This window comes from Podarcis filfolensis (assembly GCF_964270895.1).
Source record: "Podarcis filfolensis genome assembly, chromosome: Z".
NCBI lineage: Eukaryota > Metazoa > Chordata > Lepidosauria > Squamata > Lacertidae > Podarcis > Podarcis filfolensis.
Window position 1 is genome coordinate 47,220,940 of NC_139617.1, and position 12,328 is coordinate 47,233,267.

A 12,328-nucleotide genomic window follows, 5' to 3' on the forward strand; every position below is an offset into this window, starting at 1 on the left:
AGAAGCAGGCTCTCTGTCCCTCTCTCCTCCCCACTCAGCGGCTCTTCTCCCGCTTTGCTGTTTCAAAGCGAGCCACGGAGCGGGGGAAGCATTCGCTCCATAACACGCACAGACATTTCCCCTTACTTTCTTGGAGAAAAAAAATGTGTGTTATGGAGTGAAAACTACGGTAGACAAGGTATCATGAAAGCAGTGCCCTAGAGAAGATTATACCCGTCTCTACATTCCTGAACCAATGGGAGGGGGAATGACTCAACAAGTGCTGATGTTTTGTTTTTGTTTTTTTACATATTTCTTGTTTGGTTGTTGTCCAGAATAGTTGGATTTGCAAAAATAACCAAGCAAGTATTAGAAATCACCCCAGAACTGGCCCTACTAAACATATTCCAAGATAATAATGCCCACTCATATCACAAAGAACTCATAACCTACCTACTCTCAGCAACCAGAAACATCATAGCCAGACACAGGAGAGACCTGTCAGGAGTAAGCATGGACCAATGGTACCAAATAGTATGGGAAACAGCCTTACTAGAAAAATTAACCAGTAAACTGAAACTGACACAGGGACAAATAGAAGAAGACGCCTTCACCCCGGTATGGCTTCCCTTTATCACACACACAGCCCAACAAGACAACAACAAAAATCCACCAACAGCATACAAATCAATATAGCTAACCTGAACCAAAACACTCATCCACCCCACTCACACATGAAAACAAAGACCACCACAGCCAACCACAAATGAACAGCCACACCCTAAGCCGACCCCAACCTCTCTCACCACCAAAGGAACACAAGTGAACAGCAGAGAACCTGCACAAGCAACGCTGACACCAAACCCTACATATAGTAAGTAAAATAGAAACATCGTCATCTTACCCAACCCCCACCCATCTTCCCCCCTCCCCCCCTTTCCTTCCTAATGTCTCAACAAATGAGGCTGATTTGTAAAACTATTACATGGAAAAAATACAAGAGAGAGACATTGCACATACTTTTGTAAATCAAGAAAATCTTTAATAAAAATACTTTTTTTTAAAAAAAAGTGTTGCTATGGTAACCCAGTGCACCTGGCACCCTTATCTCAGAACATCCAGACATGAGGAATTAAGGCATGAGACCAGGCGCTGTGCGATTTAACCCATTGTTCACATTACACCAACAAGGGAGAGCGAGGCAGGCAGGCAGGTGGAAAGAGAGAAATGGAGGCTGGAATGGATCCCCACAGTTCCAGATGGGATCCTGGTAGCCACTTTTTCAGGAGCTGCATCTGACTGCCTGTTACAGCATTCATGTAAATGCATGTGTATTGGAAATTTCCCCCTGCTGCGTTGCAGAGTGTCTGGCTAGATGACTCTTGGAGAGGGGGATTTCTTCCAACTCTGGTTCTGTGATTTTGTGGAATGCTCTTGTGACCTCAGCTTTAGTTTGCACAGGAGCTTCCCTTCACCGTGGAATGGATGACCCTCGCTTGGGGTCCCTTCCAACCCCACAATTCTCTTATTCCCATTTCTTGTTTCCATGCATGTTGGGCTGAAGGAAGCAGCACTGGAAGATTCTGGAGGGAGTGAGGAGTACTCTCCAGGTACCATCTATGGTAAGGAAACCATCACAATTGCTGCTGGCTTGGGGCTCTTTCGTCTTATTACTTCCTGCTACTACAACCCCTCCACACCATATTTATGCTTTCTAAACCAGTATTTTGCCATTGCTTGAAATCTTGTAACTACCCTAGATTTAGAAATTCATTATAAAACGGGGACAATAAGGGCAATAGGCCCATAGATAACCTTTTTTCACTTTCAGGCCAGGCTCTTACAGTAGCTAATACTGAGGGAAGGCTTTCCAAGTAAGATTCCCAATAGTTTTCTTTAAAGCAGCAGATATTTAAGGTTTCTCTTTATTGTTATTTCTTCCTCCTCCAATTCTTTAAACCATTATTTTAACATAGCCAGTTTTGTTGCGCGATAATAACCATTTATTCTGGGTGCTGCCATACCGCTGCTGCTTGTTTCTTTTATACAGAGTTTTGGGCAGTGGTTTTTTGTTCCATATGAAATGCTGTATCAATCTCTGCCATTTTGACAGTATTTCAGGTGGAATACTAACGGAATGTTTAGGAGTATAAATAAATTCTGGGTAGGACAGTCGTTTTTACAGTAAATACTCTCCCATACCATGAGATAGATAAGGAATTCCAAAATTCCAGTGATTTCTCCCAACTCACAAAACAGCTTTTGGTAATTAATCTTTACTATATATTCTAATTTGTTTGTAACCCATATTCCCAGATATCTAATTCTGTGTTTATTTCTTCACTGTATTTTGGTTATCCATTCATTATCTCTTAAATTTTCATTTGAAATGTTCCGACCAAGCCACTCGTGATTTGTTGTAATTTATTTTATACTGTACCCTGTTATTTCCCTGTAACAAGATAATAACCTTATGACTTCTTTATAAGATTTCACAGGGTGAGGCGAAGGGAGGACCACATCATTTGGATAAAACATTACCTTAGTATTTAAAGAGCCATATTAGATCCCATGAATATGTACATTTTTGCTTATTGCTATAGCCAAAGGTTCAATAGAAATAGCAAAGATCAGAGGGGATAAATGACATCTCTGTCTAGTTCCTTAGATTAATTGAAGAATTCTGACAACACTCCATTTGCCATTACTTGCGCTTCTGGGTGTTGATACAAAAGTTTGCCTCCCTCCTGCTAGTTTTGTCGGTCATTTCAATGGAGATCATATGTGTGCTCAGGAGGGTTGCAGCAGTAACACCTACTCTTTTTTATTTAAATTGTGTTTTTGCACTTTTCCATTTGTTCCAGTTGCTAGAAAGAGCTGCCTGATTATCGGCTGTGCAACTGGACTACAGTGAGCAGAAAGCACTCTCTCTATATATACAGTGGTGCCCCGAAAGACGAACGCCTCGCAAGACGAAAAACCCGCTAGACGAAAGGGTTTTCCGTTTTGGAGGCGCTTCGCAAAACGAATTTCCCTATGGGCTTCCTTTGCAAGACGAAAGCCCATAGGGAAATCTCCAGGACAGCGGGGAAGCACAGCGCGTCTTCCCCACTGTCCTCGGACCTCCTCCGAAGGCTGGCGGTGGGGCGGAGAGACCTCCTCCCGCCGCCAGCCTTTGGAAGGCTGCTGCGAAGGCTGGCGGCAGGAGGAGGTCTCTCCGCCCCACCAGCAGCCTTTGGAAGGCTGCTCCGAAGGCTGCCGGTGGGGCGGAGAGACCTCCTCCCGCCGCCAGCCTTCGGAAGGCTCCTCCGAAGGCTGCCGGTGGGGCGGAGAGACCTTCTCCCCGCGCCAGCCTTCGGATGGCTGTCCTGAAGACTTGCGGTGGGAGGAGGGTTTTCCTTCCCACCGCCAACATTCAGAATGCTGTTCTGAATGTTGGCGGTGGGGAAGAAAAACCCTCCTCCCACCGCAAGCCCCGGGAACAGAGGAGAAGCGCTGCGCGCCTTCCCCTCTGTTCCCGTACCTGTCCTGAAGGCTCGCGGTGGGGAGAAAAGCCCTTCTCCGCACCGCCAGCCTGGCAAGCGGTCTCCATAGGAACGCATTAATTGATTTTCAATGCATTCCTATGGGAAACGGTGCTTCGCAAGACGAAAAACTCGCAAGAAGAAAAAACTTGCGGAACGAATTAATTTCGTCTTGAGAGGCACCACTGTATATATATAAAAGCTTTCCTTATTTAACAAGAGCAACGTTGCCTTTAAAAATATTAAATAAATAAATCCCCCTACCCTTTTTCACATATGCTGTAATGCTTCGACTTAAACAGGGATTACGTTTGGGGGACTGCGCCTAAAGCCAAAATGGCGCATAGTCAAAGCACATTGGGTGCAATGCCAGGTGGGATTTCAGACACACAACCCCTTTTCTGCCCCTTAATTTTATTTATTTATTATGTTTTTGCTAAGCACATAAAGCTGAATGTGCACAAGTTAAAAATGGATGTAAGTTGTGGGCTTCCTGTATTTATGTATCACACAATGCTTTATGGGGGGGGGAGGAGCTTTTATTAATTCATTTTGGTTCTGTTCAGTGTGATCTGTGACTTCCCCTCCCTCATTTCACAGGCCTGGATTTTCTGGTCCCTGTGGTAGGCTTCCTCTGCCGGCTGTGCCACAAATTCTGCCATAGCGACTCTGCTGCCCAACTTGCCCACTGCAAATCCCTGATGCATTTTGAGAATCTCCAGGTGAGACCCTCTTCTGCCATGTCTGTCTGCTCTGACTCCCCCCCCCCCCACGGGCTCCTCCTGTGCTTCAACCTTTAGGCTCCAGGCTTCATAATGCCTTCCTATTACGCCCCTGCTGTCTTGCCACTACAAGCCTTTCCTCCAATGCCTGCTCTGTGCTTCTAGATCAGTGTCTGTCCCACTGGCTGACAGTCCTGCTGTGTCATATTGTCCATTCCGTCTGCTTTCCCAAGAGGAATGGTCCTTCTCTCCATTAAGGATCCTGGCCAACTGCATGTGACCAAATGATTTATAAGGGGTTGATTCCAGACTAAGTTCTCTATGAGACAAGTTAGTTGTGATTAAAGGTAAAGGTAAAGGGACCCCTGACCATTAGGTCCAGTTGTGACCAACTCTGGGGTTGCGGCGCTCAGCTCGCTTTACTGGCTGAGGGAGCCGGCGTGCAGCTTCCGGGTCATGTGGCCACCATGACTATGCCGCTTCTGGCGAACCAGAGCAGCGCACAGAAACGCCGTTTACCTTCCCGCTGGAGCGGTACCTAGCTGGAGCTGGGACCAAGCAACAGGAGCTCACCCCGTCATGGGGATTTGAACCGCCGACCTTCTGATCAGCAAGTCCTAAGCTCTGTGGTTTAACCCACAGCGCCACCCGCGTCCCAAGTTGTGATTTAGGTTACGCTGAAATCAATGATGTGGCAGCTGTAGCTTTTCCTGAAGAGCAGAGACTTTGCATACAGTACTTGCACGTTTACTGCTTCTGGGATTAAGTGCTGTAATGCACAAACCATGGGGTTGCCCCCGAGGAATGATTCAGATTTCAGGTTAACTCAGTTCCCATTCTCTCTTCAGACTAGTCTGAGTGTCTCTGTGTTACATTGGACAGTGTCAGTAACTGTCAAACTTGTTACGTGTGATGCTACCCATTTGGCAGCAAATGTACAGTGGAGAACTGGTGCATATTTCATGCTAAAACCTGAAAAATTATGCAGCAAAAATGCACAACCAGTTCTGCAGTAAAAGGTAAAGGGACCCCTGACCATTCGTGGCTGACTCTGGGGTTGCGGCGCTCATCTCAATTTACTGGCCGAGGGAGCCTGCGTACAGCTTCCGGGTCATGTGGCCAGCATGACTAAGCCGCTTCTGGCGAACCAGAGCAGCGCACGGAAACGCCATTTACCTTCCCACTGGAGGGGTACCTATTTATCTACTTGTACTTTGTGCTTTCAAACTGCTAGGTTGGCAGGAGCAGGGACCGAGCAACAGGAGCTTACCCCGTCGCGGGGATTCAAACCGCCGACCTTCTGATCGGCAAGTCCTAGGCTCTGTGGTTTAACCCACAGCGCCACCCGCGTCCCAGTTCTGCAATACCTACTATATAAATTTGGTCTTGCTTGTCACTAAAGGTCAAAGGGCCCTGAAGGACCCTGAAGTCTTGACTCCCCAACCACTGGAAATCTTACTCAGCACCACCTCTCTTCTACACTCCCCACAGATTTATCTGAAGCCATGAGGACTAGCATGCATCTTTGGTAAAAATAAAGCACAGTGCTGGGTTGTGTTCCCCTAGGACTGCCTCAGGCACACTGGCTATCAAGGGTAGAGACCCTCTTGAGGGAGGAGTTGCTCCCAGCTGCTGTTGTGCAGGTTTGTCCACCACACGTTTGTGGGGCAGCATCCTCACACTGGGGACCAGATTACCAGTAACCTTGAATTCCTTTTATTTTCAATTGCAGCGGTACAAAGCCATGAGACTCCAGCCTGCTACTGCATTTGTGGACAAATCCAATAATCCCCAGCAGGAGCTGAGCGGCCTGCAGACTCCGACTCCGACTCCTCCTCCTCCTGCTGCTGCTCCTGCTGCTGCTCTTGCTGCTGCTCCTGCTGCTGCCGCCGCCATTGACAAGATGGATTGTAAAACAGAGGCTCCTAGTGTAGGAAAGCAAATCACGGTGTTAATGGAAGCATGTCAGTCTTCAGGAGAAGAGGCTTCCGCTGCAGAGCAGAGTCACAATTTGAATAGATGATATGTGTGGAGCGCTGCCCATCGTGGAGGAGGTGAAAGGGCCATCTCCCGGCTGCTAGCAATAGCTCCTTGGGGAGACAGGCCGCTGCTGCTGTAGGGAAGGATCAGGACTTCCTGTGAAGGTGGAAGAGTTCCATGGTTGTAGGGAGGGTCTCGGCAGATGCTGGAGCAGGTGCATCTGCAAAAGGCTGAGGCCAGGGAAAGGAAGCGGACGCCCTCTTTTCATCATAGCTGGTTGGCTAGGTAGAGGGCCAGATTAAGCTGCCTATTTGGTGGGGGGGGGAGCTTAATTCGTTTTTTTTTTCTTTTGCTGGAAAAGCCTTATTCCTTTTCTGTCCCCCCCACCATCTTTTCCCCCTTGTCATCTCCTTTTAGAGAAATAAAAGTATGCTGTAGTTTTGTTGCTGTTTTTGTTCTGAAGGATTTAAGGGTGGGGTGGATCCATGGCTTTGCATATCTACTCGATAACAGGATCGCTGTGAGCATTTCTCTTCGTGGCAGTCCTTGAACCCGCTGGACCAGGAAAAGCACTCTGTAGAACAGCCTTTCTCAACCTTGGGGCTCCAGCTGTTGTTGGGTCACAGCTCTCACCATCCCTAGTGGGCAGTCCCAGTAGTCAAGGATGGTGGGAGTTGTGACCCAACAACAGCTGGAGACCCAAGGTTGAGAAAGGCTGGTGTAGAGAATTCCTCCTCCTTAAGTCATTTAAAGCATCCAGCGTATGATCTTCCACCTCAACTTCCTGCTTTTTAATAGAGCCACTAAAATATTTTGCATTTTTTGCAAATACAGTGTGGCAGGGGAAAGCTGGGTATTTGAGGAATATGTGGCCCTCCATTTGTTAATTGGATCCCAACACCCCAGATTATTGGCTGTTCAGACTGGGGCTGATGGGACTCCAGCTCTCAATAGAACCTGGTGTGTCACACGCTCCCTTTCTCCAATCTCAGGTGTAACTGACACGTGCATTTTAAGCCTATGTTCATAGAAGCAACTCAGATTGTGAGTTCGAGCCCTACATTGGGCAAAAGATTCCTGCATTGCAGGGGGTTGGACTAGATGACCCTCATGGTCCCCTTCCAACTCTACGGTTCTATGTAATTTTTTTAGCGTTACATTGAAATGGGGCTGGATTAGAATAGATCCCACTGAAACAGAACACCCACAGAGACTTTTTGCATAATCACTCTTGATTTATTAAAAGTTGCATCTTTAGAAACGTTGGAGGTTATTCAGGCTAAAATTGGTCTTTGAGCTCTTATCGTGAGATTACAATGATAATTAGAAATTTCACAGGCTTAAAACGGTGACACAGAGTTAGAACTTCATAGCAACAAACTGACATCATTCCCAAGTGCAATGACTGAAGAGTCCAATCCCATTGTGATCCGGAAACATTGCTAATGCCATGGATCTCAACTCCCATCATGCCTGACCACTGGTCCTGCTCACTGGGAATAATGGGAGTTGTGGTCCAACAACAGCTGGAGACTCAAGTTAGAAAAATACTGGTCATCTACAGGTACTGGCTTCTTTGTAGAGCAAGGATGAGGAATCCCCGGCCCTCCAGTTATTGCTACACTATAATCCCCATCATTCCTGGCTGGGGCTGGTGGGAGTTAAAGAGTCCAAGAGTAGCTGGAGAGGGCTTCAAGTTCCTCACATTCCTCCTCTTGAGCTACAACCAGGAATTACTAGAGAAAAGCGGGCAATGCTTTTACACAAATCACTAAATCAGGAGTGTGCCACCCAAGATTGGGGGGGGCAGTGAAAGACAAACAACAAATGGAGGCCAGATGCAATATACTCCATACTTAATCCACGTTTATCTTTTCTTAGAAATAGTAAAGACAACCATTTTCGTAAACAGTGGATTCATTTAGTACAGCTTCAGAAGATAGCAAACATGTCAACACCATGGTTCAGCTGAGAAAGACTGGTCCTAAATACTCTTACTGCAGAGTACACCCTGTTGCAGAAGGTATCTGTGGGCCATAGCCCAAGTTCTGGTGGACCGCTTAGTTTTTCCTAGGATTATTGCAAAGAATACCGGGTGTTTTGGGCTGCAGGGGTGCCCATCCCCAAGCAGGGGTGATGACCCAGCAAGGGGAAAACAGTCATTCGTGGCTCCCCATGCAGCCATGCTGGATGACTAGACAAAACATCTAAAGTGTTTCAGCAAATTTCTGGAGCAACTGGATGGACTTTATAGCAGGGCTGGGTGGTCATTCACTGCAGCCTTATTGACCACCTTCTGGCCAGTACTACCTGTAGGTGTTGGATTCTTCATGGTAATGGGGTTCCCAGCTTGGGGGATCTCTCTGGGCTTTCCTGATCGTCTCACTCCCAAGTAGTCTGAGGACCCTGCCTGAGCTTGGTGGCAGAGGTTTCTCCTCAGGATTTAGAGGAGGCAGGCTGTAGATCCACAAGGGAAGGACCAGAACATGGATCCATGTTCAGACCTGCAGAGGTCTGAGGCCATGACACTAACTTGGGTGGACCTTGGTCGAAGTAGCGTGTTAGTACTACAAATGAGAAATTTCGTAACAGGGTAGATAAAGAGGATCATTTAATTATTGTTTAATTGACAGTTGTTGTACAAGGAGTACACAGGTTAATATTAAATAATGGAAATAAAGGACCATGAGCCATGCAGTTAAATTCTAAATTGGATCAGTTGCTTTACCATTGTGATGGGGAACCTGCAGTCTGGCAGATGTTGCTGGATTCTTTTCCTGGACACACTCCATGCCGGCTGAGGCTAATGGGAGCTGTCCAAAACATCTAGATGGATATCAAATTGGGGAAGGCTTCTATATAGCAAGATTTCATAAAGACATTTCATAAAGATAGATAATAAAGGAAAGCATGCCAAATATATACACTGTCTGACAAAAAGATACAAAGCCTAGATGTAAGAACGAAATGGCAGTATGAATAATATACACTGTTGAGTTGCAAATTTAGCTTAGTTTAATTGGACGTGGGTGGCGCTGTGGGTTAAACCACAGAGCCTAGGGCTTGCCGATCAGAAAGTCGATGGTTCGAATCCCCGCTACGGGGTGAGCTCCCGTTGCTCGGTCCCTGCTCCTGCCAACCTAGCAGTTAGAAAGCGCGTCAAAGTGCAAGTAGATAAATAGGTACCGCTCCGGCGGGAAGGTAAACGGCGTTTCCGTGCGCTGCTCTGGTTCGCCAGAAGAGGCTTAGTCAAGCTGGCTACATGACCCGGAAGCTATATGCTGGCTCCCTCGGCCAATAAAGCGCTGCAACCCCAGAGTTGGCCACGACTGGACCTAATGGTCAGGGGTCCCTTTACCTTTACCTTTTAATGGTCACATTTGCACCATTGCTTAGGGGAAAACATGGGAAAAGTAATCAATAGGAAACTTAATTTAAAAAGAACAATGACTGAAACCAACCATACCCACAGCTTTATCACCAAGCTGTGGTGTGTCTTAATTTTAAATCAATCTGCATATTTAGTGATGTCAAGGGTCAGCAAGCAGCACTGAAAAATATATAGACGCAACTGATGACGCGTGCGGGCACTAGTAAGAAAAAAGGTCAACCAGAGTCATCTCTACCACTACCCTATAACTGAATTCAGTGGGACTTGCTTTGTGGGACTTAGCTGTGTGTGCGCGCGCGCGCGCGCGCGCACACACACACACACACACATATATATATATATATATATATATATATATATATATATATATACATACAGATGAAGAAGAGTTGCATGGCCTGTTTTGAATCTGTGTGGGGCAGGGCCTGAGCTCAATGTTGGAACATGTGTATTTTATTCAGAAGGTCCCAGCTCAAGTCTCTAGGATCTCCAGATGTGCCTGGAAAAAATTCTCTGCCTGAAACCCTGGAGAGCTGTGACACAGTGCAAGGCAACCTCCCATGTTTTGCATTTTGGGAAAAACACGCATTCTTAATATGTCACATTCCTAAATAAGCAAGTGTTGCCACAGGGCATCTCAGTGAGGCTGAGCCCCTGGGGTTGTCTCCAGTGTTCGCCGTTAACTCAGAGTAGACCCACTGAAAGTGATAGCTATGACTTCCCTAGCGACATACATTTCAATGGGTCTGCTCTGAGTAGAACTTACTTGGACACAACCATTAAGTTGTTTGTGTTGGTGTCGCCCTGCAAAGCACAGGCCCAGGAGATTCCCTCCCACCCACCGTCTAAATCTGAACAGAGTCTTGCTTTATATTACAATATTTCCTAAAGCCTGTCCACGCCAAGCCAGACTCCTCAATCCTGATCCCTTGTTCAAAATGCAGCAAGACGCTATCTCCCACCCCAGGCCAAAAAATGGTCTTATATTCAATCTTTTGGTTGCAACAACAACTTGACAGTTCATATTCCATGTTAAATGGCAGGGCTCCCATTTGTAACACTACAATTTTTAAATACTTAATAACTGTGTGATGTTCTATTAATATTCTCTGGACTGCATTTAGACCCAACCATCACTTGTGGGCTTGTGGTTGGGTGTTTTGAGTCATGAGGATAAACCACATGGCAGTGACCCTTTTTCATAAAAGGGAACCTTTTTGCCTCTGGCCAACTTATTTTACGAGGGAAAGGAATGATCCTGCCTATCTCATGGCTGATTTTATTGCTGAACAAGCTATGTTTTCTTTCTTGATCAAAACAAAATAAAATGCAGTCATACCTCGGGTTATTGACACTTCAGGTTGCACGTTTTCGGGATATAGATGCGCCAAAACCCGGAAGTACTGGAACAGGTTACTTCCGGGTTTTGGCACTCAAGCAAATATCTTTTGGTATCTGAAGAAGTGTGCATGCACACGAAAGCTCATACCAATAACTAACTTAGTTGGTCTCTAAGGTGCTACTGGAAGGATTTTTTATTTTTTTATTTTATTTTTTATTTTATTTTGTTTCGACTACGGCAGACCAACACAGTTACCTACCTGTAACTACTGCTTTCTTGATAAATGGATGAGATGAGGCAAGGAAGGAGCTGCCCTTTACAGCTCAATATCAAGAGCTGTTCTCGCCCACCCCCCTTAATATAAACGTTTGCTTCAAAGTAAAAGGAAAATAGGATTTTAAATCAGAAGCACTGCCCATCATGGCAAACAAGATACAACTCCACAATGTGTACATCAACATTGTAAACTTTGCCTGCTTTTAAACCTGTTTATTGCCATCCCTTTGGCAAAGGAATTCTGGGTAATCTGGTATGGGTGCCAATCACTCACTGCAGTCTATAATGAAATGAAGCAGGCTACTGAATTTAGAATTCTGCACATCCAGCGATTGCTATACCAAAGAACTAATGCCAGGAAATAAGCCTTGCAATGATGAGCATGTTTGCCAACGCAATTGCCATCCTGGAAAGCTCATCAACTACTATTCCCTCCTAATTTAAAGGTGTTTATAAGAGACAGAGGTCTAATAACCAGGGCCGTCTTACCCATTAGGGTTAGTGGCGCCCTGCGCCATGGCGCCCACCAATCAGGGCACCCAGCAGGGGGAGTCCGGGACCGATCAGGAACAGCTGCGAGGGCATGCTGGGCAGCAGCGGCGGCAACAGCAGCTCTTCCTACAGCCAGCTATGTTCTCTTGCTTCCTGCTTGGGAGAGAAGGCAGCGATGTGCAGAGCTGTGCGGCACCCTTCTCCCTCCTGCCCGCCCCGCAGCAGTAGCAGGGAGGATGGGGAAGGGCACCGAGAATGTTGCCCCCCCCCGTCCCTTCCATTGAGGAAAAAGGTGGAGGAGGGATTCATTCAGATTTGGGGTGGGAGGGGAAAGCTGTGGGGGGGGGTGCACTACCATTAGGACTCAGTTCGGAGGTAAGGATGGACTCGAGAGAGTGCTCTCCATGCAGTTGGTTAAAAACAAACACCAACAAAATGTCATTTAAAGACGGGGGCAGGTTTTAAGGGCCTATTAGATTCAGCAGGGCTTACTCTCAGGTAAGTGCAGTTAGTTTTGGATCCTTTTTAGGTTCAGGATGTCACTGCTTTACACCCATACCCACCCACCCAATATTTGAAAACGTCATCTTTGTACTTAAACACAAAATGGCCGGGGACTTCA

At 46.4% G+C, this 12,328-nt stretch overlaps 1 protein-coding gene across 1 annotated transcript in view; it reads left to right on the forward strand.

Moving 5' to 3' along the window:
- The window catches only part of CIZ1 (CDKN1A interacting zinc finger protein 1), a 35,057-nt gene extending 28,410 nt beyond the window's left edge, over positions 1 to 6,647 (forward strand). Inside the window, exons 13-15 of the mRNA XM_083597311.1 lie at positions 1,544 to 1,601; positions 4,104 to 4,225; positions 5,958 to 6,647. Coding sequence (XP_083453437.1) covers positions 1,544 to 1,601; positions 4,104 to 4,225; positions 5,958 to 6,248 — 471 coding nt within the window. The 3' untranslated portion in view covers positions 6,249 to 6,647. The remainder of the gene's footprint in view (positions 1 to 1,543; positions 1,602 to 4,103; positions 4,226 to 5,957) is intronic.
- The last annotated feature ends 5,681 nt before the right edge of the window (positions 6,648 to 12,328 follow it).